Source organism: Salmo salar, chromosome ssa01, assembly GCF_905237065.1.
Source record: "Salmo salar chromosome ssa01, Ssal_v3.1, whole genome shotgun sequence".
NCBI lineage: Eukaryota > Metazoa > Chordata > Actinopteri > Salmoniformes > Salmonidae > Salmo > Salmo salar.
In genome coordinates, this window is record NC_059442.1 from 38,466,405 (window position 1) to 38,494,206 (window position 27,802).

General features: G+C 42.9%; 2 protein-coding genes across 3 annotated transcripts; one reads left to right on the plus strand and one right to left on the minus strand.

The window, feature by feature from the left end:
* Window positions 1-319: 319 nt before the first annotated feature.
* Window positions 320-27,802, plus strand: LOC106602077 (Sec23 homolog A, COPII coat complex component). 2 transcript variants are annotated; one of them, XM_045717665.1, is made up of 19 exons: window positions 320-644; window positions 1,374-1,393; window positions 1,865-2,100; window positions 2,395-2,539; window positions 2,822-3,138; window positions 3,257-3,401; window positions 4,496-4,654; window positions 4,946-5,061; window positions 5,354-5,477; window positions 8,722-8,802; window positions 13,082-13,171; window positions 17,527-17,633; window positions 18,424-18,577; window positions 18,725-18,802; window positions 20,435-20,596; window positions 25,333-25,419; window positions 26,005-26,160; window positions 26,249-26,314; window positions 26,841-27,802. In XM_045717665.1, the coding sequence occupies exons 3-19, from the start codon at window positions 1,880-1,882 to the stop codon at window positions 26,928-26,930; spliced, it is 2,298 nt and encodes a 765-aa protein (XP_045573621.1). In that variant the 5' UTR covers window positions 320-644; window positions 1,374-1,393; window positions 1,865-1,879; the 3' UTR covers window positions 26,931-27,802. The 2 variants fall into 2 exon arrangements, with proteins under 2 accessions (XP_045573621.1, XP_014050031.1); XM_014194556.2 differs by lacking the exon at window positions 1,374-1,393 and having other exon boundaries at window positions 321-644.
* On the minus strand, window positions 13,662-16,078 carry LOC106602099 (uncharacterized). Its single transcript, XM_014194567.2, has 3 exons — window positions 15,949-16,078; window positions 15,033-15,186; window positions 13,662-14,406 (listed from the first exon to the last, which is right to left on the minus strand). Exons 1-3 carry the CDS (start codon window positions 15,962-15,964, stop codon window positions 14,130-14,132), a joined length of 447 nt encoding a protein of 148 aa, XP_014050042.2. The 5' UTR covers window positions 15,965-16,078; the 3' UTR covers window positions 13,662-14,129.

Here is a 27,802-nt window from a genome sequence, read left to right on the forward strand (position 1 = left end):
TATCAAGGGATCTTTACCTTTTCCACCACTGATATTAGCTCAAAGGTTTTGCAGAGTTGTTGCATTTACGTATAAACCCCATCCGCCCAACCTTTTTCAGTCAAGTCGAGCACATCATATTGAATTTATTCAAAAAGAAATATCGAACCAAGAGGCTCACTCTTATCGGTCCAACAAGCAGGACAACTGTTTCATATAGATAATTCTCTGTTGGAATGAAGCCAGACACGTCCAAAAAAAATCACTGTTGGAAAAACATGAACATGTCACCTGATAATTAAACTATTTAGGGTCGATATGATTGGACACGCTTCTTAACGGGTCTAGGCTGGAAGGGATTCAGTTTGTGAAATTGGCGTGAACAATTATTTGTTTTGCTTTTTTGCTACCCCTAAGCCTTTTCCTAACATTGATCTAATTCTCCAAACCTGCTACGTTACTTATCCATACCTGCTGCGTAAATTCTAACCTGCGACAAAAAGTACATTCTGACAAACTGTATCCCTTCTAGCCAAAACCCTCTTGACGTGGCATTGCTTCCCGCAGCCATGTTTTGTTAGCTACGTTGTCATCCTACGTTGTGTGCGGGGCGCTGTTCACTAACTGTCACCAGTAGCAGTGTGGAACTCGTCTGAGGATATCAGGTAGCTAAATATTCTGCTATTTGCTTTAACTGTTGACTTAGCAATATCTTTAATGTATGTGTTTTCACAATTTATTCGTAATTTGAATCTAATTCTTCTTAACTGACAAAGTGTAGTTTGGCTGTCAGTTGAAGCAGGGTGAAAACATGTTTGACACATTGCATTGGCGGGTGCCGGTGCTTTAGTTAGCGACGTAGCTAGTTAACGTACTGCTTGCTAACATGCCATGGTGAAAACACTTTTGACTTTGGCACATTTTTGTAGTTGTTATAACTAGGATATCCACCCTGAAACATTCGACATTTGGTTTTGGCGTTCCCGTGTTATGTAGTTAGTTAGCTAGCCAGCTACCTACCACGCTAGCTAACTTTAACGTTAACAGTACTTAGCTAGCTACAGTAATGTTGTAGGTGGAGTGACTTGTTGTGTATATTCAATCAAAACAGCTTTGCTTGTAATCCAGCATCAGTTTGTAAAGCCTGTTGATTGATTCACCATTGATTTCATTTGATTCAGGTCAGTTTGCTAGTTAGATAAAAAGCCCAATACAGTCAGTGTTTGAATTTTGAAATACCTTTTTGTTAGCCTAACTACATAAGGATTTGTGATCATTTCCATCTCTGATAATCTCATCTGGTCAAATGTTGTGTCCGGAGAAAGCAAAGGTTCAGGACAATAAGTTTACTTGCCAACTAAACTAACGTTATGTATACCCTTCTATTTATTCAGATTCAGAGTGTGTTTTCAAAGTAAGTTATTTTAAACCGATTTGATCAGTGGGTGAAAAAGTGGGTCACGGTTTAGCCCCAGTTAGACGTAATCCAGAATTCCCCATAGGTTCATATTTGGCTGCATTTTCTCTGCCCCCTTGATATGACACATTCAAATGGTAGTAAGTGTGCTGGAGTGTAACGTTATGCTCAAAGTCCTAAAGGATATCTCAGAACAGATAACTAGGCTAATAAAAACAGCCAAGCCAGGCAATTATAATAATTTATTACATTTGTAAAGTGATTTTCATTATACAGAATAATCTCAAAGTGCATAAAAAATACATAAATAATAATAAATAACAAAAAGGAAGGGGGGGAATTGATTAAAGTGCAGTGGACTATTATATAATTCATGCTATGTTGAAATTTCCAATGCAATCATGACCATAAAATGTATTGCCTATTGCAATAACACGCAGACCCACCTTTCCCTCCCTCTGTCTGCAGTTCTCGGAGGGTGCTATGGCAACCTTCCCGGAGTTTATTGCACAGAATGAGGAGCGTGATGGGGTGCGCTTCAGCTGGAATGTCTGGCCCTCTAGTCGTCTGGAGGCCACCCGCATGGTGGTCCCCGTTGCCTCTCTGTTCACCCCCCTGAAAGAGCGGCCAGAACTGCCCCCCATCCAGTATGAGCCTGTGCTGTGTAGCAGGGTGACCTGCCGCGCTGTCCTCAACCCTCTCTGGTAAGTGAGGCAACAATCCTCATTCACTTACTTATACATAGGGTTGCAAAATCTGGGTAACTTCCTGGAAAACCAGGGAATTGGGGGGAAAGTTAAAGCAAATTATTCGCTGTTCTCTCTTCCTCATTCACTTATACTTATGAATTTATAACTGTCGTCGTCAGGTGATTTGTACTGAACATATCCTTAGTCAATCTTCAAAAGGTTCACATGTAACCCACTGATAAAATAATTGTAGCCTAAACTGTTTGGACCTTCTCTCTTTGAACTCTATCAATTGATCTCTCAACCTAGCCAAGTGGATTACAGAGCCAAACTGTGGGCTTGCAACTTCTGCTATCAGAGAAATCAGTTTCCTCCTACCTATGCTGGGATATCAGATGTCAACCAGCCAGCTGAGCTGCTGCCACAATTCTCCACCATTGAATATGTGGTCCAGGTAAGGTTTCCATTTGATCACAGCTACCTAGATAACCAGCCATCACTCAAAATAAGGACATTTTATTTATATATATATATTACAAATACAGTATTTTGATTGAATCTAAATTAGATATAGGCCTTCATTTTGATACATTTTAGTAAAGATTCAACAGCATATCAGATAATTGCATACCTACCTCCATTATCTCTCCTACAGAGATTCATTAGTTCTCATTTAGAACATAAAATCAAGCATGCAATGCCATGGCTCTGAGTTTGCCTTCCCTGGCCCCCACAGAGAGGTCCCCTGATGCCGCTGGTCTTCCTGTATGTGGTGGACACCTGCATGGAGGACGAGGACCTGCAGGCTCTGAAAGAGTCCTTACAGATGTCCCTGTCCCTGCTGCCTCCTACGGCCCTGGTGGGCCTCATCACCTTTGGACGCATGATCCAAGTCCACGAGCTGGGCTGCGAGGGCATCTCCAAGAGCTACGTTTTCAGGGGAACCAAAGACCTCAATGCCAAACAATTGCAGGAGATGCTGGGCTTGACCAAGCCCACTGCTGCACAGGCAGGACGGGGTCCACAAGCTCCACAGGCCCCCCTCTCCAACAGGCAAACCACTCTACATAGCTACAGCATTGTTTTGACTTGGCAGTACATATACTAAAATAATTTGGTGACACAAAAAAAGTCTTCATTTAGAACTTATTTCCATTTTGTTGTTGTTTAGATTCCTCCAGCCAATCCAGAATATTGACATGAACCTGACAGACCTGCTTGGAGAGCTGCAGAGAGATCCCTGGCCTGTCACTCAGGGAAAACGGCCCCTCCGCTCGTTAGGATCAGCCATGTCTATCGCTGTTGGCTTGCTGGAGGTAAGACCTGGACAGAAATATAACTTATCTCACTGCAGACCTTGGTTCAAATAGTATTTTAAATATTTCAAACACTTTGGCTTGATTGATTTTGCCTGGCACAATTGCACCAATGGCAGCCTCCCGAGTGGCACAGTGGTGTAAGGCAGTGCCACTAGAGATTCTGGGTTCGAATCCAGGCTCTGTCGCAGCCGGCCGCGACCGGGAGACCCATGGGGCAACAGGTAGCCTAGTGGTTAGAGCGTTGGGCCAGTAACCGAAAGGTTGCTATATCGAATCCCCGAGCTGACAAAGTAAAAATCTGTCGTTTTACCCCTGAACAAGGCAGTTAACCCACTGTTCCTAGGCTGTCATTGTAAATAAGAATTTGTTCTTAACTGACTTGCCTAGTTAAATAAAATAAAATAAAAACTGTCCCAGCGTCGTCCGGGTTTGACCGGCAGGGATGTCCTTGTCCCATCGCGCAGAAGCAACTCCTGTGGCGGGCCGGGCGCAGTGCACGTTGACACGGTCGCCAGGTGTACGGTGTTTCCTCCGACACATTGGTGCGGCTGGCTTCCGGGTTAAGTGGGCATTCAAGAAGCAGTGCGGCTTGGTTGTGTTTCGGAGGACGCACGGCTCTCGACCTTCGCCTCGGGAGTTGCAGCGATGCGACAAGACTGTAACTAACAATTGGATACCACGAAATTGGGGAGAAAAAGGGGTACAAATAAAACATAATATATGTAAAAAGTAGCGAAAGTGCAAACTCTGTCCAACTGGCATCCCAGGCAGACTCAAGCAAGCGCTTTCAAAGTGTTTTAAAGGTTTAGAAAACTATAGGATTTGTGATTAAAATAGAATGGTCCATATTTCAATGACACCATTTTCAATATTACTGTTTTGTCAAATCAGCCTCCCCATACTACTTCAAATTCATATTTCCTTGTGTTCTGCTGTATGAAGTGGGATTTGTAACATTTAAAACTATTACGCTGTGGTAATGGGGTCATGATTACAGGCTTTAGTCAGTGTTTGGTTGATTGTTTACTTAGCTTCATCAAAATGTTTTGTAATAAAGTGTCCCTTTTTTCCACCATCCATTCCTCTTCCAGTGCACCTTCCCTAACACTGGGGCACGCATCATGACCTTCATCGGTGGGCCAGCCACTCAGGGCCCAGGCATGGTGGTAGGAGATGAGCTGAAGGCCCCTATTCGCTCCTGGCATGACATTGAGAAGGACAATGCCAAGTTCATGAAGAAGGGGACCAAAGTAAGTTTGTCTCAACCTTTTGACTTTGCCTGTTATTTAGATGGGTTTACCATGATCTGAACTTTTTTCAGGTCTGTTGCCACTGTCTGTAAATGATGATAAAGGCTCAAGTAGTCTTTTACAGCACATTAAAGTGAGACAACCAGTTAATGGCTAGATGTGTTTTATTTATTTTTTTGCATAAATTACAAACGGGCACTTCTTAATTCTCTATATTATATTGGATCCTCTTTTTGTCCTGCTCCTGTATAAAGTTTGGATATGTGTAAAAACCCTTTTTTTCATTTTCAGCATTACGAGGCGTTGGCGAGCCGTGCTTCCACCAATGGCCACATCATAGACATCTATGCATGCGCTCTGGACCAGACTGGACTGCTGGAAATGAAGTGTTGTTCCAATCACACTGGGTGAGGACTCTTTTTCTGTTTGGTGAACTTGTGTCTGAAATAGCACCCTATTCCCTATGTAGTGCACTACATTTGACCAGGGCTCTGGTCAAAAGTAGCCCACTATATAGGGAATAGAATGCCATTTGGTATGCAGAACACACACGTCAGTCACTGGCTTCTCCCATAGTGAGAGGAGAGTTTGACCTCAGATCTTCTCCTCTGATGCTTTGAGGAGGGAGGAATCAACGAAAAGCTTCTGAGATTCACCCTATGTATCGTTGAACACCTTCGCGTATCTATGTTTTTGCAGAGGCTACATGGTGATGGCAGACTCTTTCACCACCTCACTATTCAAACAAACCTTCCAGAGGGTTTTTACCAAAGATGTGTCTGGAGCCTTCAAGATGGCCTTCGCTGGCACTCTGGAGATAAAGGTAGAACCATTGCACAGACTGGCTCTATCTGAAGTGGTACCCTGCTTATAGAGTGTACTACTCAGTAGTGCACTATACAAATCCTTCAGAAAGTTTTCATACCCCTTGACTTGTTCCACATTTTGTTATAGCCTGAATTCAAAATATATTGAATAAAAATAATTCTCACCCAGCTACACACAATACCCTATAATGACAAACTGAAAACATGTTTAGATATTTTTGCAAATGTATTGAAAATAAATACATAAGTATTCACAACCCTGATTCAATACTTTGTAGATACACCTTTTGCAGCGATTACAGCTTTGATTTGTCTTGGCTATGTCTATCAGCATTTGCAAAAATGTCTAAACATGCTTTCACTTTGTCTTTATAGGGTATTGTGTGTAGATGGGTGAGAGAAAATATCAATTTAACCGATTTTGAATTCAGGCTGTGATGAGCTATGCCTGGTTTTCTCCAGACATAGCGCTCTACATTCAGGCCAAAGAGTATTTTCTGTAGAAGACTACAAAATATTTTGCCTTATGCTTTTGTCTTTCACGTGCCTTTTTCTCAGGAGTGGCTTTGGGCTGGCCACTCCCATAAAGCCCAGATTACAGCACCTCACCAGAGATTGTCCTTCTGGCAGGTTCTCCCATCTCAGGCAAGGAACTCTGTAGTTCTGTCAGTGGTCGTTGGGTACTTGGTCACCTCCCTGACCAAGGTCCTTCTTGTCCGGTTGCACAGATTGGTCGGACGGCCAGCTCTAGGCAGTCTGGGTAGTTTAATATTTGTTCCATTTCCCAATGATGGAGACCACTGTGCTCTTGGAAACTTTCAACACTCTAGAAATTGTTTTATACCCTTCCACAGATATGTCTCATGACAATTCTATTTCTGAGGTCTACGGACAGTTCCTTGGACTTCATGGTATAGTTTCTGCTCTGACATGCACTGTCAACTGTGGGACCTTTTATATAGACAGGTGTTTCTTTCTAAATCATGTCCAAACAATTGAATTGGCCACAAGTGGACTCCAATCAAGTTGTAGTGGCATCTCAAGGATGATCAAAGGAAATTGGATGCACCTGAGCTCAATTTGGAGCATCTCATAGCAAAGGGGTGTGAATACTTATGTAAATGAGATATTTCTGTATTTCATTCTCAATACATTTGCAAACATTTCTAAAAACCTGTTTTCACTTTGTCATTATGGGGTCTTGTGTGTAGATTGGTGAGAAACATATTTAATCTATTTTGAATTCAGACTAACAAAACAATGTGGAATAAGTCAAGGGGTATGAATACAAGCATTTCGCTACACCCGCAATAACATCTGCTAAACACGTGTATGTGACCAATATAAATTGATTTGATTTTGATACTTTCTGAAGGCACTGTATAGAGAATAGGGTGCCATTTCAGAAGCCGCCACTGTGTTCCAATATCCACACTAACATACCGCTACAATATATTTATTTTACATAGTGTCTAAGTCTGGATATTGGAACAGAGACACATTGATAGGTGATTTGATCCATTAAACGTTATAGAAAATGTCATATTTCTTAACCTTTTCACCAAATAGAATTGTACGCAAAATGCAAATACAGTTGAAGTCGGAAGTTTACATACACCTTAGCCAAATACATTTAATCTCAGTTTTTCACAATTCCTGACATTTAATCCTAGTAAAAATTATCTGTCTTAGGTCAATTAGGATCACCAGTTTATTTTAAGAATGTGAAATGTCAGAATAATAGTAGAGAGAATTATTTATTACAGCTTTTATTTATTTTATCACATTCCCAGTGGGTCAGAAGTTTACATACACTCAATTAGTATTTGGTAGCATTGCCTTTAAATTGTTTAACTTGGATCAAACGTTTTGGGTAGCCTTCCACAAGCTTCCCACAATAAGTTGGGTGAATTTTGGCCCATTCCTCCTGACAGAGCTGGTGTAACTGAGTCAGGTTTGTAGGCTTCTTTACTCGCACACGCTTTTTCAGTTCTGCCCACCCATTTTCTATGGGATTGAGGTCAGGGCTTTGTGATGGCCACTCCAATACCTTGACTTTGATGTCCTTAAGCCATTTTGCCAGAACTTTGGAAGTATGCTTGGGGTCATTGTCCATTTGGAAGACCCATTTGCGACCAAGCTTTAACTTCCTGACTGGTGTCTTGAGATGTTGCTTCAATATATCCACATACTTTTCCGTCTTCATGATGCCATCAGTTTTGTGAAGTGCACCAGTCCCTCCTGAAGCAAAGCACCCCCACAACATGATGATGCCACGCCCGTGCTTCACGGTTGGGATGGTGTTCTTTGGCTTGCAAGCCTCCCCCTTTTTCCTCCAAACATAACAATGGTCATTATGGCCAAACAGTTGTATTTTTGTTTCATCAGACCAGAGGACATTTCTCCAAGAAGTACGATCTTTGTCCCCATGTGCAGTTGCAAACTGTAGTCTGGCTTTTTTAATGACGGTTTTGGAGCAGTGGCTTCTTCCTTTCAGGTTATGTCGATATAGGACTCGTTTTACTGTGGATATAGATACTTTTGTACCTGTTTCCTCCAGCATCTTCACAAGGTCCTTTGCTGTTGTTCTGGGATTGATTTGCACTTTTTGCACCAAAGTATGTTAACCTCTAGGAGACAGAACACGTCTCCTTCCTGAGTGGTATGACGGCTGCGTGGTCCCATGGTGTTTATACTGGCGTACTATTGTTTGTACAGATGAATGTGGTACCTTCAGGTGTTTGGAAATTGCTCCCAAGGATGAACCAGACTTGTGGAGGGCTACAATTTATTTTCTGAGGTCTTGGCTGATTTCTTTTGATTTTCCCATGATGTCAAGCAAGAGGCACTGAGTTTGAAGGTAGGCCTTGAAATGCATCCACAGGTACACCTCCAATTGACTCAAATGATGTCAGTTAGCCTATCAGATGCTTCTAAAACCATGACATCATTTTCTGGAATTTTCCAAGCTGTTTAAAGGCACAGTCAACTTAGTGTATGTACATTTCTGACCCACTGGAATTGTGATACAGTGAAATAATCTGTCTGTAAAAAAATTGTTGGAAAAATGACTTGTGTCATGCACAAAGTAGATGTCCTAACCGACTTGCCAAAACTATAGTTGGTTAACAAGAAATTTGGAGTGGTTGAAAAATGCATTTTAATGACTCCAACCTAAGTGTATGTAAACTTCCGACTTCAACTGTATGTTGTAATATCATCGCTCCTTCTTAATTTCAGACATCTCGAGAGATCAAGATTTCAGGAGCCATCGGGCCATGTGTGTCATTAAATGCCAAAGGACCGTGTGTATCTGAAAATGTGAGTCCACGTTAAATACATAGACCAGTGCCCTAATACTCTACAGGGCAATTACACGGTAACGGTACTCTTAATGTATGCCAAACAAAGAATATATTTTTTTTTACTTTAGAAAATCAATGTAGAAGGACTACTTTTATTAATTTACACTGAAAATGGTACGAAAACATTTACTGGAAGAACTGTACAGATGCACATTTTAACAGAATTTCTGTTAAATCTCCCTTAGTTTGATCACCTTTCCCCAAAACTCTGTTAAATATCTGCCCTGAATAAAGATGTCTGCAGAAAGAATGGGGTGTCAGCTGACACCTTGACTTTGAAAACCATCTATTTTGGTTATTGAACTACACTGAACAAAAATATAAACACAACATGTAAAGTGTTGGTCCCATGTTTCATGAGCTGAAATAAAAGATTCCAGAAATGTTCCATACGCACAAAAAGCTCATTTATCTCAAATGTTGTGCACAAATTTGTTTACATCCCTGTTAGGGAGCATTTGTCCTTTGCCAAGATAATCCATCCACCTGACAAGTGTGGCATATCAACAAGGTGATTAAGCAGCATGATCATGACACAGGTGCAACTTGTGCTGGGGACAGTAAAAGGCCACTCTAAAATTTGCAGTTGTCACACAGCACAATGCCACTGATGTCTCAAGTTTTTTAGGGAGCGTGCAATTGACATGCTGACTGCAGGAATGTCCACCAGAACTGTTGCCAGAGATTTGAATGTTTTAATTTCTCTACCATAAACTGCCTCCAACGTTGTTTTAGAGAATTTGGCAGTACGTCCAACCGACCTCACAACCTCAGACCAAGTGTATGGCGTCGTGTGGGCGAGTGGTTTGCTGATGGTATGGGCATGCATAAGCTATGGACAACGAGCACAATTGTATTTTATCAATGACAATATGAATGCACAGAGATACCATGACGAGATCCTGAGGCCTATTGTCGTGCTATTCATCCGCCGCCATCACCTCGTGTTTCAGCATGATAATATTGCAAGGATCTGTACACAATTCTTGGAAGCTGAAAATGTCCCAGTTCTTTCATGGGCTGCATCCTCACCAGACATGTCACACATTGAGCACGTTTGGGATGCTCTGGATTGGCATGTACAACAGCGGGTTCCAGTTCCCGCCAATATCCAGCAACTAATGCACAACCGTTGAAGAGGAGTGGAACAACATTCCACAGGCCACAATTAACAGCCTGATCAACTCTATGCGAAGGAGATGTCACGCTGCATGAGGCAAATGGTAGTCACACCACATACTGACTTTTTATTTTTAAGGTTTCTGTGACCAACAGATGCGTATCTGTATTCCCAGTCATATGAAATCCATAGATTAGGGCTTAATTCATTTTTTTCAATTGACTAATTTCCGTATATGAACTGTAACTCAGTAAAATCTTAAATTGTTGCATTTTATATTTTTGTTCAGTATACATTAGGTGAAGTGGATTTACACCCCATGTAATGGAATTTCATCATGGGTCCCTGATCTGTACTACACAGAAATGCATAATTATGGATATGAATGTCTCTTCATGGCGACGTTTCCTAAATAGTCCAAGGGTCACCCACTAAAAGTCTGTTGTTCCGTGACCCAGGAAACCAAACTGAAACGTTTCAACATTGTTATGTTATGAATATGAACACTGTGGTTCAAAACTTGTGAAAGTTGCATATTCATTTATTTTTCCTAGAAGTTCAGATTTTTTGCATCGAAATCATAGCACATCTTTGGGTAATTTCCCAAGCAACGTTCTGACGTTACTATGTTTCACCTTGGTTACATTTGTATAACACTGGCGCACAAAACACAGAACTATTTGTGTGTTCAGTGTTCGTCCTTGCATAAGCAACATATGTTGCCAGTCCTTTACTGATCCAGATGTACCCCTAAATGTTTTAACCATGTACAGTGGTTTTCTTAGTTAATATAAGATGTTTTGGCAGCTGTATTTAGCCTAAAAGGGCCGTCATTGATTTTGCCTGCAAGCCAAACTAAAGACAGCACAAAGTTTACTAGCTAACACAGCCCTCGAAACATTCAAGGCCCCAATAAATAAAGCGCTGTTCTGGCATCTGAGAAAAATACATTTAGTATCTTTCAACAGCTTCTTATCTCGTAATATTTCAAGGCACAAGGAAATGTTTCTTAAACTTACCGAAAGCAGAAAAAATGATCCTAAATATAAATGTTGATATTCGGTGTCAGGGGTCTTTTACGTCAACATTATTGTGTTTTGATGTATTTCTAATACCTTTTTATGATAATGTTTTCTAAGACCCCTTTTCCATCTATTGACAAGAAATCAAAGCCTTTGCTTATTCCAATTTTTTAAGATGGAAATGGTGAAAACATATACAGTGGGGAGAACAAGTATTTGATACACTGCCGATTTTGCAGGTTTCCCTACTTACAAAGCATGTAGAGGTCTGTAATTTTTATCATAGGTACACTTCAACTGTGAGAGAGGGAATCTAAAACACAAATCCAGAAAATCACATTGTATGATTTTTAAGTAATTAATTTGCATTTTATTGCATGACATAAGTATTTGATCACCTACCAACCAGTAAGAATTCCGTCTCTCACAGACCTGTTCGTTTTTCTTTAAGAAGCCCTCCTGTTCTCCACTCATTACCTGTATTAACTGCACCTGTTTTAACTCGTTACCTGTATAAAAGACACCTGTCCACACACTCAATCAAACAAACAGACTCCAACCTCTCCACAATGGCCAAGACCAGAGAGCTGTGTAAGGACATCAGGGATGAAATTGTAGACCTGCACAAGGCTGGGATGGGCTACAGGACAATAGGCAAGCAGCTTGGTGAGAAGGCAACAACTGTTGGCGCAATTATTAGAAAATGGAAGAAGTTCAAGATGGTCAATCACCCTCGGTCTGGGGCTCCATGTAAGATCTCACCTCGTGGGGCATCAATGATCATGAGGAAGGTGAGGGATTAGCCCAGAACTACACGGCAGGACCTGGTCAATGACCTGAAGAGAGCTGGGACCACAGTCTCAAAGAAAACCATTAGTAACACACTACGCCGTCATGGATTAAAATCCTGCAGCGCACGCAAGGTCCCCCTGCTCAAGCCAGCGCATGTCCAGGCCCGTCTGAAGTTTGCCAATGACCATCTGGATGATCCAGAGGAGGAATGGGAGAAGGTCATGTGGTCTGATGAGACAAAAATAGAGCTTTTTGGTCTAAACGCCACTCGCTGTGAAGAAGAAGGATGAGTACAACCCCAAGAACACCATCCCAACCGTGTAGCATGGAGGTGGAAACATCATTCTTTGGGGATGCTTTTCTGCAAAGGGGACAGAACGACTGCACCGTATTGAGGGGAGGATGGATGGGGCCATGTATCGCGAGATCTTGGCCAACAACCTCCTAATCCTCAGAAAGAGCATTGAAGATGGGTCGTGGCTGGGTCTTCCAGCATGACAACGACCCAAAACACACAGCCAGGGCAACTAAGGAGTGGCTCCATAAGAACCATCTCAAGGTCCTGGAGTGGCCTAGCCAGTCTCCAGACCTGAACCCAATAGAAAATCTTTGGAGGGAGCTGAAAGTCCGTATTGCCCAGCGACAGCCCCGAAACCTGAAGGATCTGGAGAAGGTCTGTATGGAGGAGTGGGCCAAAATCCCTACTGCAGTGTGTGCAAACCTGATCAAGAACTACAGGAAACGTATGATCTCTGTAATTGCAAACAAAGGTTTCTGTACCAAATAATAAGTTCTGCTTTTCTGAAGTATCAAATACTTATGTCATGCAATAAAATGCAAATTATTTACTTAAAAATCATACAATGGGATTTTCTGGATTTTTGTTTTAGATTCCGTCTCTCACAGTTGAAGTGTACCTATGATAAAAATTACAGACCTCTACATGCTTTGTAAGTAGGAAACACTGCCGATTTTGCAGGTTATCAAATACTTGTTCTCCCCACTGTATATTCCTTAATTTCTCAAATATACTCTTATTTTACATTTGACATGCTACTATGAACTTCACATGTTGGTGCTCATGGGTCCTTTTCAATGGAAATGACCTACATCCATGAGCAGATATGCAGAACAGTACAGTAATCTTGTTTTGGATAATACCTTTATCCGGTTGAACCTTTTTTGTAAAATAAGTTGTCCAGAATGTTGTGTCCTGAATTTCCACCGAAGGAGATCCCATTCTGATCGCTTCTAGGACAATGTCATTCTGATTATGAAAACTTCTGTCTGTTTCCTAACAGGAAATTGGAACAGGGGGCACCTCTCAATGGAAGATCTGTGGTCTTGATCATAACACCACTCTGGCAGTGTACTTTGAGGTGGTCAATCAGGTATGCGTTCATATTACTCACTCTGAATTGTGATCACTGAGCTACTTGTCAAGTGCCATGTTTTGCATTCTGTTGTGATCAGGAGTGAGAAGGAAGGATCCTGAGTGGTCGTTTTATATCACACAAATCTGAGATTAGGCGGCCCACGGAGCCATGTTTGCCAAGAGCATCTGCTAAATGACTAAAATGCAAATGTTACACTTGTGCTAAAGATTTAGATAATTGAATTGCACCACCAGAGGGCATACTAGCTATTCTATGACTATGATATTCTACTGCTGTACTGGCCAGTTGCATCACTATGCCACCAGATGGTGTGCTCGTATATGAAACCACTATGGCCTCTTTATAAAGTGTACCAACAGTAGCTAGCACAAGATGGTTCTGAAATGTCGTTGAGATGATCACATTCACTCTAACCCAGTATTTTCAGTTATTTTAATCTGGTAGTTAGATGTCAATGATTGTAGACTCAGTGTTGCCCAGGGTATATTCATTAAGGAAGAACACAATTGACATTTTATGAATCAGTATTATTTGTTTTGATTAATATTTATTGACTGTAAACGGAGTGACATCATCTCTGACAGTGTTTGTCTATAAACAGTTTAGCACAGTCGGCAGTGTAATTCAAATATTGTAGTTTAACATTGTAGTTCAAACAGACAGTGTAAGTTGTAAGCGAACTTGTTTCATCTGAAACTGAACACATAGGATAGCTATGTCAGTCTTGGTGTATGGTCACTAAAGATCACAATGACCTCACATTCGTCAAACAGGAGACAGTTGCCTCTTGTCGCCACAGTGATCCTTGGTATAGTCCTCCCTTGTTGATTAGTCCCAACCTTTCATTTAATTCATTGATTTGTATTTATTTAGCCAGGATAGTAACAATTGCCACTGTTTTCCAGAGAGTCCTGGGATCCATAAAATCAAGTATGTAGTTAGTCTAGTAATTTTAACAGATGGTTCCACAGTGACAGACCTGGTCCAGTGTAATGCCCTTACTGTCCCCAGTGTCTTTACTATCCTCCATGGTCACCTTCGACATGGATCTAGTCTCTGGTGAACCTGGCTTGGAGTCATCTGACCAGAGTGATGGCTTGGAGATGGGGTGATTATGGCCCACTACGTCCAGTTGGATGGCGGTGCTCTGTGGGGGGGAGTTCTTCAGCTGCTGCTGACGCAGCTGTCGTATTTTATTCAAGCTTTTCCGCAGAGCCGCTCTGTACCGCCTGAGAGGGATCGAGAGGAATGGAGAGAGCAAGATGTAGAGGGGGGGGAGAAATAGATGGAGATTGAATCAGAGAGAGAGGAAAATAAGCCACCATTAACCATATAGCATCTGTAGTGCAGCCAGAAACAGCTCTGCTCCCATACTGAGAAGCTCATTTCATCATCTCAAGCTCTCAGCTATTTCACCTCTCAGCAGCTTTCATTTAGAAATGTATTGGAGCTAGCTTCTCAATTCGCTCTGACTTTGGTTTCAAGTGGCTATTGAGGGCCTTCATATTATTACGTTATATCATCTGCACAAGATTGAGCCTTATTCTTGAGATATGGAGATATGGGGGGAAATTGGACTAGTCTTAATATTTTTTGAATAAGGGAGAATGACAGTATATTATTGAATGACTGTTTGGGCTATTGGCAATTCCTTATATCTGGCTCATGGAGTTGATCATTAATCAATTCCCTCTGATTTTGGTTTCATGTGGCAATTGATGGGCCACAAGGATATTGAGAGGCTTTATATCGAGGTGTAACAGCTTCATAAGATTGAGCCTGATTCTTCTTGGCATTGAAATGACTCTTTATATTTCTGTGACTGTTTGTTTGGGGCTATTGCTCTATTACTTACGTCTGCGTCATGGAGTTGATCCATGGGTTGAGTGCGGAGGTGAAGAGGACGAGCCAGGTGGCTACGGCTGAGGTTGCTGCTGGCGGTTCATGGCCACTAAACGTCTCATAGAAACAGGTGGCGATGTAAGGCAGCCAGCACACCAGCAGGAACACTGACATGGGAGATTATTAGAGTAATTATGTAAAAAAAATATTATAAGAGCGAGTCAAGAGTAATCTTATTGAAATGCGTTATTAGATTAATTCCGGTAACATTACATGTTGATATGAAGAAGTCTATTTAGTGTGTGTGATTTTTTTTTATTTTTTTGTGTGTGTGTGTAATATTTATTTAAAAAAATAACTAACCTTATTGTAGTGTGTCATGTTATTATAAACTGGGTGGTTTGAGCCCTGAATGCTGATTAGTAGACAGCCATGGTATATCAGACCGTATACCACGGGTATGACAACATGCATTTTTAATCTTCTAATTACATTGGTAACCAGTTTATAATAGCAATAAGGCACTTCGGGGGGTTGTGATATATGGCCAATATACCACGGTTAAGGGCTGTGTCCAGGCACTCCGCGTTGCGTCGTGCTTAAGAACAGCACCTAGCTGTGGTATATTGGCCATATATCACACCCCCTAGGGCCTTATTGTTTTATTATAGCACATTGACAATTTCAAAGAGACTGAATTTGACCAGTTACAAATGTAGCCTACAGAAAAATGTCAATAATAACAGTCACTGATGGACCTTAAAATGTTATCTGCTACATAAAAGGCTTTTAATCTGTGTATCTGCTCAGTGCTCAGAATGGCAATATATCTCAAATGCCTTGCTTTGTCTGAATACAGCAACAAACCGAGAGTTTCACTGTACTATTCACAAGGTTAGAACTGGTATGTAACCACCAATGAGACTCACCCACAGTTGCCACCATCACTATGGAGCTCCTGAAGTAGTTTTTAGCAGGGACATAAAAACAGTGCTGGTCGTTGCAAACAAACGTCCCTCGGTGCACCTGTTTCCTCGCAATATACACAATGTACGCGTACATGGAGCACATGATGAGTATGGGTGCTATGATCCCGACCACGATGAAGAGCAGACTGAAGCCCCTGTAGTCTGGCTGGAAGCTGGGGGCACACAGGAACCTGGTGCTGCTGTAGGTGTAGCGGCCGAAGCCCAGCAGTGGCAAGGCTGCGTTGATCAGGCCGTACAGCCACACCAGGACCAGCACCACCCTGGTCCTCCTGGCCGTGCAGATGGTGCTGTAGCTCAGGGCGAAACAGATCTCTGTGAACTTGTCGATGGTGGCCCAGGTCAAGGAGTGGATGGAGCCCAGCTGAAGGAGCAGGTAGAGGAAGGCGCTGCCCTGGCAGAGGTACCCGTCGCTGGGGTAGCCCTGCGGCCTGAGCAGGCTGTTGTGGGCTCCGAAGGGGATGGTTGAGAGACCCAGGGCGAGGTCACTCAGGCAGAAGCTCAGGGTCAGGGCCCAGGTTTCGGTGTGGAGCTCCTTGTTGAGAAGAACCACCAGAAGTAGAACCACGTTACCACACACAGAGAACAGACTGGACACCACCATCAGAGCTGCGTATACCAGGGCCACCGGCTGCATCCTCCCGACCCCCAGAGAAGTCCTCCCTGGGCTGCCTGGCTGCTCGTTCTCCTCCTGCCTGGTTCAGGCCATGAGCTCCCACTGACCCGACTGGCTGGCTGACTGACTGAGGCTGAAGTGTGAAGTCACGTTATCCTGTGTGTGTCGTGGGCTGGTCCTCGGGGGGGGCTCCAGGGAACTGGTTGTTGTTGTGTCAGTCTCCCGCTGTGCTCTGGGAGGGGAGGCTCCTCCAAGTCCTCTAGCTGTCCTTCCAAGGGCTGAGCTAGCTCCTCTCTGCCTCACTGTACACCATCTCTACCTCAGATTGAGGCAGGGAGGGTGAAACAGCCCGGCACACCCCTATCTCAAGCAGCAGGACTATGAGAACCGAAATATTCAGCCCTAATGGTGTAAGTACGGAGGCAAACAGTCAAGGAGCTGGTGTGTAGATACGCAGCCTTGTGAGGGAGAGAGAGGGTGTAGAGTTGTGCTGCCTGTGTAAACAGAAGCTTGAGATCCAATATCCTCTCCTCCACTGTAATGGCTGCCGCACAGTTAATGAGCCATTTGACTCTGGAGTGTTGTTGGGGTAATTGGCAAGAAGTGTGCCTCTAATTCAATCTAAGTGCCCAATCATTCATTATTGCCTTTCTGCTTTAAGCCCCCTCATATAACCTAATTCTTTCAATTCTTCTGGAAGTTGTTATTCCTCTCTGGCTGTCCATAAGACCGTAGCAGTTACGCAAATGATTTGAATAAAACTCACCGGCAACAGCCACGTATATTTGCTTATATAGATGGGTAATTTACATTTATGATCATCACAGCATTTTTATAGAATGTGCACTTGTAATGGGATGACTTTCTAATGATTCTTTCCTAACTGTTTTTGTCTCTGTTTGTAGCATAATGCACCTATTCCCCAGGGGGGCCGAGGGGCGGTCCAGTACGTCACACAGTACCAACACTCCAGTGGGCAGAAACGCATCCGAGTCACCACCACCGCCAGAAAGTAAGTGTATGTATGTACACACACACACACACACACACACACTTTACAGATTTGTCTCACTTCAGATCAAAACTTACACAAACATATGGATTTGATTCATCATTAAGAGCACATCTTCTTTTCAAAGTAACTGCTGGACTTTTTAAGGTTTATCTGCCACTTTTCATTCCACTATGGAGCTGCATCTGCAAGCTCACCTTGTTTCCATAGCAACACGGTAGGGGTAAAGTGGTTGTTGTGTTGACTTCTCCCCTGATCAGAGGAGGAGATGGTCTTGGTTGTTAGTGTCAAACATGTATTTAGAAGACACTGACTGAGCCTTGTCGGTCATGTGACTACTGTAAAGACTCTCAATGGGTTATGATCATTGTTGCACTTCATGTTTGTTAGCATGAGATGTGTTTTATTTATTTTATTTAACCTTTATTTAGCTACAATGCTTAACATGTGACAGGGCAGTAGCGAGATAAAATGTGTGTAGATAGTCTTTCCCAGGCTGTTTTAAAAGATCAGTTCAATTTATCTACACTTAAATTACAGTATGGGATTTCATTTACCGGCTTTATTATGGCAAAGGGCTTTTCAATGCCAAGGCAACCAGAACCGTAACATCTGACGTAATGTCCCTTAACTAATTTCTACATAAAATCTATGGTAGAGATTGTGTTGGTATAACTTTTTCATTGTGGAGGAGAACCTAAACAAAAACATAAGTGTGTCAAATGATCGACAATGCTTATGTAGGTTGTTTCTCTCTTGAGCTCTCTCCTCACTCTCTTCCCCACCTCAGCTGGGCAGATGCAGGTACCCAGATCCAGAGTATTGCAGCATCATTTGACCAGGAGGCCTCAGCCATCCTGATGGCTAGACTGGCTGTGTACCGCGCTGAGACCGAGGAAGGCCCTGACGTGCTTCGCTGGCTGGACAGGCAGCTCATCCGGCTGGTAAGACCAAGACAGAGCAAAGTAGCAATTTCCAGGCTAGCAGGCACATGGAAATTGTGGGATTAAGTGTGACATTTTGAAGTGTGGACTCAGTGGCAGGCAGGGTTTATAATGGGTTTAAATTGCTTTTTTTCCTCTCTGTTCTAGTGTCAGAAGTTTGGAGATTATCATAAGGATGATCCCAACTCTTTCCGCTTCTCAGAAACCTTTTCTCTCTATCCCCAGGTAAGTGATCATGGGCTGAGAGGCTGGTTAGCTCTTTAGTGGAACGACAGTTGTAGCTAGTACACAAATGTATGATAAATATCTTTGAGCTAACATCTTCATTTTAAAGTAATGTTTTGGGCTTAATTTAATAACCTCTTACATCTAGACGTTCCGCTAGCGGAACACCTGCTCCAATATCCAATGATAGGCGTGGCGCGAATTACAAATTCCTCAAAAATACAAAAACTTCAATTTTTCAAACATATGACTATTTTCCAGCATTTTAAAGACGAGACTCTCCTTTATCGAACCACACTGTCCGATTTCAAAAAGGCTTTACAGCGAAAGCAAAACATTAGATTATGTCAGCAGAGTACCCAGCCAGAAATAATCAGACACCCATTTTTCAAGCTAGCATATAATGTCACAAAAACCCAGAAGACAGCTAAATGCAGCACTAACCTTTGATGATCTTCATCAGATGACAACCCTAGGACATTATGTTATACAATACATGCATGTTTTGTTCAATCAAGTTCATATTTATATCAAAAACCAGCTTTTTACATTAGCATGTGACGTTCAGAACTAGCATACCCCCCGCAAACCTCCGGTGAATTTACTAAATTACTCACGATAAACGTTCACAAAAAACATAACAATTTTTTTAAGAATTATAGATACAGAACTCCTCTATGCACTCGATATGTCCGATTTTAAAATAGCTTTTCGGTGAAAGCACATTTTACAATATTCTGAGTAGATAGCCCAGCCATCACGGCTAGCTATTTAGACACCCACCAAGTTTAGCCCTGACCAAACTCCGATTTACTATTAGAAAAGTTTGAATCCCTTTGGTGTTCTTCGTCAGAATGCACTCCCAGGACTGCTACTTCAATAACAAATGTTGGTTTGGTTCAAAATAATCCATTGTTATATCCAAATAAAGGCGTTTTGTTCGTGCGTTCAAGACACTATCCGAAGTGTAAATAAGGGTCACGAGCATGGCGCATTTCGTGACAAAAGATTTCTAAATATTCCATTACCGTACTTCGAAGCATGTCAACCGCTGTTTAAAATAAATTTTTATGCCATTTTTCTCGTAAAAAAGCAATAATATTCCGACCGGGAATCTGCGTTTAGGTAAACAGACGAAAGAAAATAAAGCATGGGGTCGACTCGGGCACGAGCCTGAGTCTCACAGTACTGTAACCAGCCACTATCCAAACGCGCTACTTTTTTTCAGCCAGAGCCTGCAAAGCCACGATTCAGCTTTTTGCCGCCTTCTGAGAGCCCATGGGAGCCGTAGGAAGTGTCACGTAACAGCAGAGATCCCTTGTAATGGATAGAGATAATCAAGAAGGGCAAGAAATGGTCAGACAGGGCACTTCCTGCATGGAATCTTCTCAGGTTTTGGCCTGCCAAATGAGTTCTGTTATACTCAGACACCATTCAAACAGTTTTAGAAACTTTGGAGTGTTTTCTATCCAAAGCTAATAATTATATGCATATTCTAGTTTCTGGGCAGGAGTAATAATCAGATTAAATCGGGTACGTTTTTTTATCCGGCCGTGAAAATACTGCCCCCTAGCCATAACAGGTTAAAGAGTATTTTAAAAGGCACATTATAGCTTTTCCTTTGTCCCTCAGTTTATGTTCCACCTAAGAAGATCTCCTTTCCTGCAAGTGTTCAACAACAGCCCAGATGAGAGCTCATACTACAGACACCAGTTCATGCGTCAGGACCTGACCCAGTCTCTCATCATGATACAACCCATTCTCTATGCCTACTCCTTCAACGGGCCCCCAGAGGTAAGACCTGACACGCACAGACGGGACGGGGGGGCACAGACGGGACGGGGGGCGCACGGGCACAGACGGGACGGGGGGCACAGACGGGACGGGGGCACAGACGGGACGGGGGCACAGACGGGACGGGGGCGCACGGGCACACAGACGGGGACACGGACACGAGACGGGGGACACGGGGACAGACACACACAGGAGACACACACATGGGGACGGAGACACACGGGGAGGGGGGGACACATGGGGATGGGGGAAGACACGGGGGAGACACGGAGACGGAGACACACAGGGAGGGGGGGAAGACACGGGGACACACAGGGACGGGGGACACGCGGGGACGGGGGGGAGACACGGAGACGAACACACATTTTTATTTCTATTGAAAAATGAAATTTGCTTTCCTTCCTCTTTATAAACATAAATCATGGATGCTTTGGCTTACTGTACGAGCTAGTCTTCTTACGTATTAAATGTCAAGACCTCAATCTCTGACTTTCTCGCCTCCCTCCCACTCACATTCTGCAGGCTTAGCTGTGTTGCCTAGGTCAACAGAGTGAGAGCACTAATACCTTGGTCCTTTTCTTACAGATAAGCTTGAGGTTATGTTGTTAATGATGTGAGTGTAGTGTGTGAGTACAGTAGTGTGTTCTGGACCAGCGCTCCTTTCAGTGCAAATATCGACAGTGTGGATTTTAACACCTTACAGACAGACAGCGTAGTACACATCTCTCTGAAAAGGGTAAGTTATTTAAGTGGTTAATCCTTAAGAGTCTAAGCCGGGGGAGAGATCATTTAGCTATTACCAATGATCATTTAGCTATTTGATTTAGAATTTTAGGACCGCTTAAGGTATATAAAAACTAATATATATATACTGCTCAAAAAAATAAAGGGAACACTAAAATAACACATCCTAGATCTGAATGAATGAAATAATCTTATTACATACTTTTTTCTTTACATAGTTGAATGTGCTGACAACAAAATCACACAAAAATAATCAATGGAAATCCAATTTATCAACCCATGGAGGTCTGGATTTGGAGTCACACTCAAAATTAAAGTGGAAAACCACACTACAGGCTGATCCAACTTTGATGTAATGTCCTCAAAACAAGTCAAAATGAGGCTCAGTAGTGTGTGTGTGGCCTCCACGTGCCTGTATGACCTCCCTACAACGCCTGGCCATGCTCCTGATGAGGTGGCGGATGGTCTCCTGAGGGATCTCCTCCCAGACCTGGACTAAAGCATCCGCCAACTCCTGGACAGTCTGTGTTGCAACGTGGCGTTGGTGGATGGAGCGAGACATGATGTCCCAGATGTGCTCAATTGGATTCAGGTCTGGGGAATGGGCGGTCCAGTCCATAGCATCAATGCCTTCCTCTTGCAGGAACTGCTGACACACTCCAGCCACATGAGGTCTAGCATTGTCTTGCATTAGGAGGAACCCAGGGCCAACCGCAGCAGCATATGGTCTCACAAGGGGTCTGAGGATCTCATCTCGCTACCAAATGGCAGTCAGGCTACCTCTGGCGAGCACATGGAGGGCTGTGCAGTCCCCAAAGAAATGCCACCCTACACCATGACTGACCCACCGCCAAACCGGTCATGCTGGAGGATGTTGCAGGCAGCAGAACGTTCTCCACGGCATCTCCAGACTGTCACGTCTGTCACGTGCTCATTGTGAACCTGCTTTCATCTGTGAAGAGCACAGGGCGCCAGTGGCGAATTTGCCAATCTTGGTGTTCTCTGGCAAATGCCAAACGTCCTGCACGGTGTTGGGCTGTAAGCACAACCCCCACCTGTGGACGTCGGGCCCTCATTCCACCCTCATGGAGTCTGTTTCTGACCGTTTGAGCAGACACATGCACATTTGTGGCCTGCCGGAGGTCATTTTGCAGGGCTCTGGCAGTGCTCCTCCTGCTCTTCCTTGCACAAAGGCGGAGGTAGCGGTCCTGCTGCTGGGTTGTTGCCCTCCTATGGCCTCCTCCACGTCTCCTGATGTACTGGCCTGTCTCCTGGTAGCGCCTCCATGCTCTGGACACTACGCTGACAGACACAGCAAACCTTCTTGCCACAGCTCGCATTGATGTGCCATCCTGGATGAGCTGCATTACCTGAGCCACTTGTGTGGGTTGTAGACTCCGTCTCATGCTACCACTAGAGTGAACGCACCGCCAGCATTCAAAAGTGACCAAAACATCAGCCAGGAAGCATAGGAACTGAGAAGTGGTCTGTGGTCCCCACCTGCAGAACCACTCCTTTATTGGGGGTGTCTTGCTAATTGCCTATAATTTCCACCTGTTGTCTATTCCATTTGCACAACAGCATGTGAAATATATTGTCAATCAGTGTTGCTTCCTAAGTGGACAGTTTGATTTCACAGAAGTGTGATTGACTTGGAGTTACATTGTGTTGTTTAAGTGTTCCCTTTATTTTTGAGATTATTTATATATATATATATACTACCAATCAAAAGTTTTAGAACGCCTACTCATTCAAGGGTCTTTCTTTGTTTTTACTATTTTCTACATTGTAGAATAATAGTGAAGACATCAAAACTATGAAACAACACCTATGGAATCATTGCTGCAGAATGCTGTGGTAGCTATGCTGGTTAAGTGTCCCTTGAATTATTAATAAATCACAGACGGTGTCACCAGCAAAACACCATCACACATCCTCCACGCTTCATGGTGGGAACCACACATGCGGAGATCATCCGTTCACCTACTCTGCGTCTCACAAAGACACGGCAGTTGGAACCAAAAATCTCACATTTGGACTCATCACACCAAAAGGACAGATTTCCACCGGTCTAATGTCCATTGCTTGTGTTTCTTGGCCCAAGCAAGTCTTTTCTTCTTATTGGTGTCCTTGAATCTGTCGTTCTGCGCCTGAGCAAGGCAGTTAACCCACTGCCAAAGACACGGATGTCGACTATGGAGGGTTGGGTTAAATGCGGAAGACACATTCAGTTGTACAACTGACTAGGTATCCCCATTTCCTTTTCCTAGTAGTGGTTTCTTTGCAGCAATTCGACCATGAAGGACTGATTCACGCAGTCTCCTCTGAACAGTTGATGTTGAGATGTCTGTTACTTGAACTCACTGAAGCATTTATTTGAGCTGCAATTTCTGAGGCTGGTAACTCGAATGAATTTATCCTCTGCAGCAGTGGTAACTCTGGGTCTTCCTTTCCTGCAGCGGTCCTCATTAGACAGTTTCGTCACCGCGCTTGATTGTTTTTGCGACTGCACTGGAAGAAACTTTCAAAGTTTTAGAAATTTTCCAGATTGACTGACCTTCATGTCTTTAAAGTAACGATGGACTGTCGTTTCTCTTTGCTTATTTGAGCTGTTCTTGCCATAATATGGACTTGGTCTTTTACCAAATAGGGCTATCTTCTGTATACCAACCCTACCTTGTCACAACACAACTGATTGGCTCAAATGCATTAAGAAGGAAAGAAATTCCACAAATGTACTTTTAACAAGGTACACCTGAATGAAAAGGAAACCGCACACTGCTCTTGATATTATCACTGATCTTTAATAACATTACGTATCGGCCTCACGGCCTTCGTCAGAGTTCTGACAATGTACTACAATGTTGAACATAGTACAAATAAAGGAAAACCCCTTGAATGAGTAGGTGTGTCCAAACTTTTGACTGGTACTGCTTGTTGGGGTTGCAGTGCAAAACGGAGAACACCTTCGTGAGAGTCTCATCTTTCCATGACAGAGAGGGGTCATAATAGTTCCGACGGTACAGACGTTTTCATGAGAATACCGATTTTTGGGCTCTATCATGGTCAGACAAACCCACCCTGTGCAACAAAAAAAATATATCTCTAGCTTAAACTGACAGATTTTTTTCATTATGCTAATTCAATTTCGCCGTGGGAGCAGACATCGAGTGTAGGGGGTTAAGTCCCAAATGGCAATCTGATATCTGTAGTCCACTACTTTTGACCAGGGCCAATGGTCCTCTAGTCAAAGATGGTGCGCTATGTTGGAAATAGTGTGCCATTTGGGACTGAGCCTTGTCATCTGGCTCTGTATCAGATGTAATGCATGTAACCAGGAGACACAGTGCTTCAGCTGTTTATTTTTTTTGATTAATAGACGAAAGTGCCTCTCAAATGGCACCTAGTCCCTATACAGTGCACTACTTTTGACCAGGGCCTACCATATGGGATGCCATTTGGGATGCAGTTGTAATGTTTTCAGTCTTGACTCTGTCCGCTCCTGCCTGTTAAACATTGAAAGAGTAATATTCTCCTCCATGTCTTTGCCCCTTGTCAAGCAGATGGCGTCAAGTATAAACAGAGCCACTGTTTCTTTCTGCACTGTTTCTGTGTCCTTTAAAATGGCCACCACACTATAAAAGATAGAAGATATACTTCTGTCTGTCAAGATCATCCATCTTCGTATTTTTTGTACCTGAGTTTGGGGTTGGTGTGTTGTGACCATGAGAGCTTGTTTTGGAAGGAAAAATGCCAATATTGTGACGTTCCTATCAGTGTCTGGGATTAAACCCCCACCCCTCTAATCCTCAACAAACCTGGTTTAATCTTGAAACAGCATTATTGATTGGAGCTGAGTTAGAAGGATACCATATAGTTTGGAGGGCAGTGGTTTAAAACAGTATCTCCTTTCTCGCCTTTTAGCCTGTGTTTAGCATCCTCCTTATTGTAGAATTTGAAGGTGGTGTAAACGTTTTTTTCTTTTCTCCTAGCCTGTGTTGCTGGACAGCAGCAGTATCCTTCCTGATCGCATCCTTCTCATGGACACCTTCTTCCAGATACTCATCTACCATGGAGAGGTACATTCATCAGTCATCAAATCATAAGCAACATGCCCATTCACAGACTACTTCAAAACTGTCCTCATCAGTGACAGGACACGACCCTCCATGTCATCCTCATGGTCTCACCACTCACACAGCTACGATCTATACACTCGGAGAGAGGTGGCTCTCTCTATCAAGTGATTCTATCGTAACACTAGACTGATTTCCTTTCTGGTTGCGGCCAGATACTTTTGTACTTATTTGACATTTGTGAATAAATGGGTGAGCAGCGGGTGAGAGATCAATACAGACAGATCTTCAATGTAATGTCAGAGTGGGGTTCAATGGCCAAGAGTCCAGTGAGACGCACTGTTATGAAGAGAGCGACTGTGTTTCCTATTGAAATCAAATCCTATGTCAGGTATTGCTATTGAAGTCAAGCAAAACCAATCTGCTCCTTTAGACTTGTCTCTAATTTCTCAGCTCTGTAAAGGTCTAAATGTAACTCTTCATGTCTTCAGGACCGCACTGACTGTTCCCGTTCCCTCTCTCGTTCTTTCTCTCCCTCGCCATCCCTCCCCCTGTCTCTCTGTAACCCTTTCTCTGTCTATCCATCAGACTGTCTCTCAGTGGCGTAAGGCAGGCTACCAGGAGTTGCCAGAGTACGAGAACTTCCGCCACCTGCTGCAGGCTCCTGTGGACGACGCCCAGGAGATCCTCCACAGCCGCTTCCCTATGCCCCGCTACATAGACACAGAGCATGGCGGATCACAGGTGTGTACGTACACACACACACATTTCTTAGAATGTCAACTGTGACATCTATTGAACCTCCTGTATTGATGTTCTTGTTGTGTTCTAGGCTCGTTTCCTGCTATCTAAAGTAAACCCATCACAAACCCACAACAATATGTATGCATGGGGCCAGGTAAGACTTCATTTTCTACTGTCATTTGCCCAGGAACTAGAAGATACTGTAAATAAAAAGTACACATTTCTAAGGATGGTGTTATTTGTATGGTTTTATGTTAAGGAAGAGCATTTTGCCTATTTTGAATGGTGTGTATTGTATGTGTGTAATTATGTGTGTGTTAGCACTAATGAGAGAAAGAGTCCCTGCACTTGGTTTTCAAGGCTTACAGCTGCTACTACTGCTTATTAGAGGAGACACACAGAAGGTAGTGGACATGTGGAACCTTCTGGATTGTTACATGGACACAGTCACAGTCACACTTGAGACACACAATTCTACTCTTCTTCTTGACTCATCATTTTTCTACTACTCCTACTTGTTGTCAGTTTAAAGTCGGAACAAATGAGTGTCGTCCTCCCACTTTTTTGTGTGTGGAGAAAGGTGTAACTAGTTTCCAAGATTATATAAGGGAAATTCCAAACCAATGATTGCTGTGGAATTGCCCATAACTGAATCCCACTCTCCTCCTCTCTGTGTGTAGGAGTCAGGTGCTCCGATCCTGACAGATGACGTCAGTCTCCAGGTGTTCATGGACCACCTGAAGAAGCTGGCTGTGTCCAGCGCAGCCTGAGACTCAGACCGACGCCATGTTAACCACTGAGCATCATCAACACAAGTACTATATGAACCCAGTTTTGCTCAACAGTATTCAACTGATGCTATACATGGGAGTGAACAACCAAAAGAGAATACCTCTTTCTCCTTTTTATATTGAAAACCAAGAGCTTTGTACAGGAAAGTGACTATGTGCAGAGAATGATCTGCAGTATAGCCTTTTTATGACACTAGTTGGTCAATTATTGTAAAAACAAAAGAAAACATCAGTTGTTGCCTACTAGCTAAATGTTTGGTCCCAGATCAGTATGAATTGTAAGATCAGTCTGCTATTCATGTACTTTTCCCCCAGAACACTAACTAACCCAACATCCAGTCAGTTATTTTATTGTGATGCCCAATGGAGTTACTTTATATTACATTTTCTGTCTGTTTCTATTTTTTTTTTAAACTATATATGTTTCTTGTATCAGAGAAATATATAATATTATCATCCAGTCAGTCAGACGTCATAGTGGTAGGCTACAGAAAGAGAACAAGTGGGTGTCGTATCGTCGGTGGTACAGATTAGAGAATCCAATACAATGGTATCTAATTAGAGCTAAGTGTTTTTTGTTCTTCTCCCTGCGTACACCACATAATAATGGGTTATTTCAGACCTTTTAGTGTGTGCTGTCTAATTCATGTTAGTCATTCATATCAAACACTCATTGTGGTTAAAAAAAACCCTAAGAAACATGATAGTATACTATACAGACTGGTACTAACATGCTCCACCATACAGAGTATAGCAGGGTATAAAAGCTGCCTTCCCTTTTCTCTGAATCGGATATCATTTCCGAAACAGTGTTGTTTCTGACATTTCTAATAAAATACCTTGTTAAAATA

Excerpts from the sequence above, each read along its gene's own strand:
- LOC106602077 (XM_045717665.1), top strand. The coding sequence starts at position 1,880 with ATGGCAACCTTCCCGGAGTTTATTGCACAGAATGAGGAGCGTGATGGG. Across the intron at positions 18,578-18,724 it reads ACAGGCAGCTCATCCGGCTG|TGTCAGAAGTTTGGAGATTA; the intron begins GTAAGACCAAGA and ends TCTCTGTTCTAG. Across the intron at positions 26,161-26,248 it reads CAGAGCATGGCGGATCACAG|GCTCGTTTCCTGCTATCTAA; the intron begins GTGTGTACGTAC and ends GTTGTGTTCTAG.
- LOC106602099 (XM_014194567.2), bottom strand. Across the intron at positions 14,407-15,032 it reads ATCAACTCCATGACGCAGAC|GCGGTACAGAGCGGCTCTGC; the intron begins GTAAGTAATAGA and ends GATCCCTCTCAG.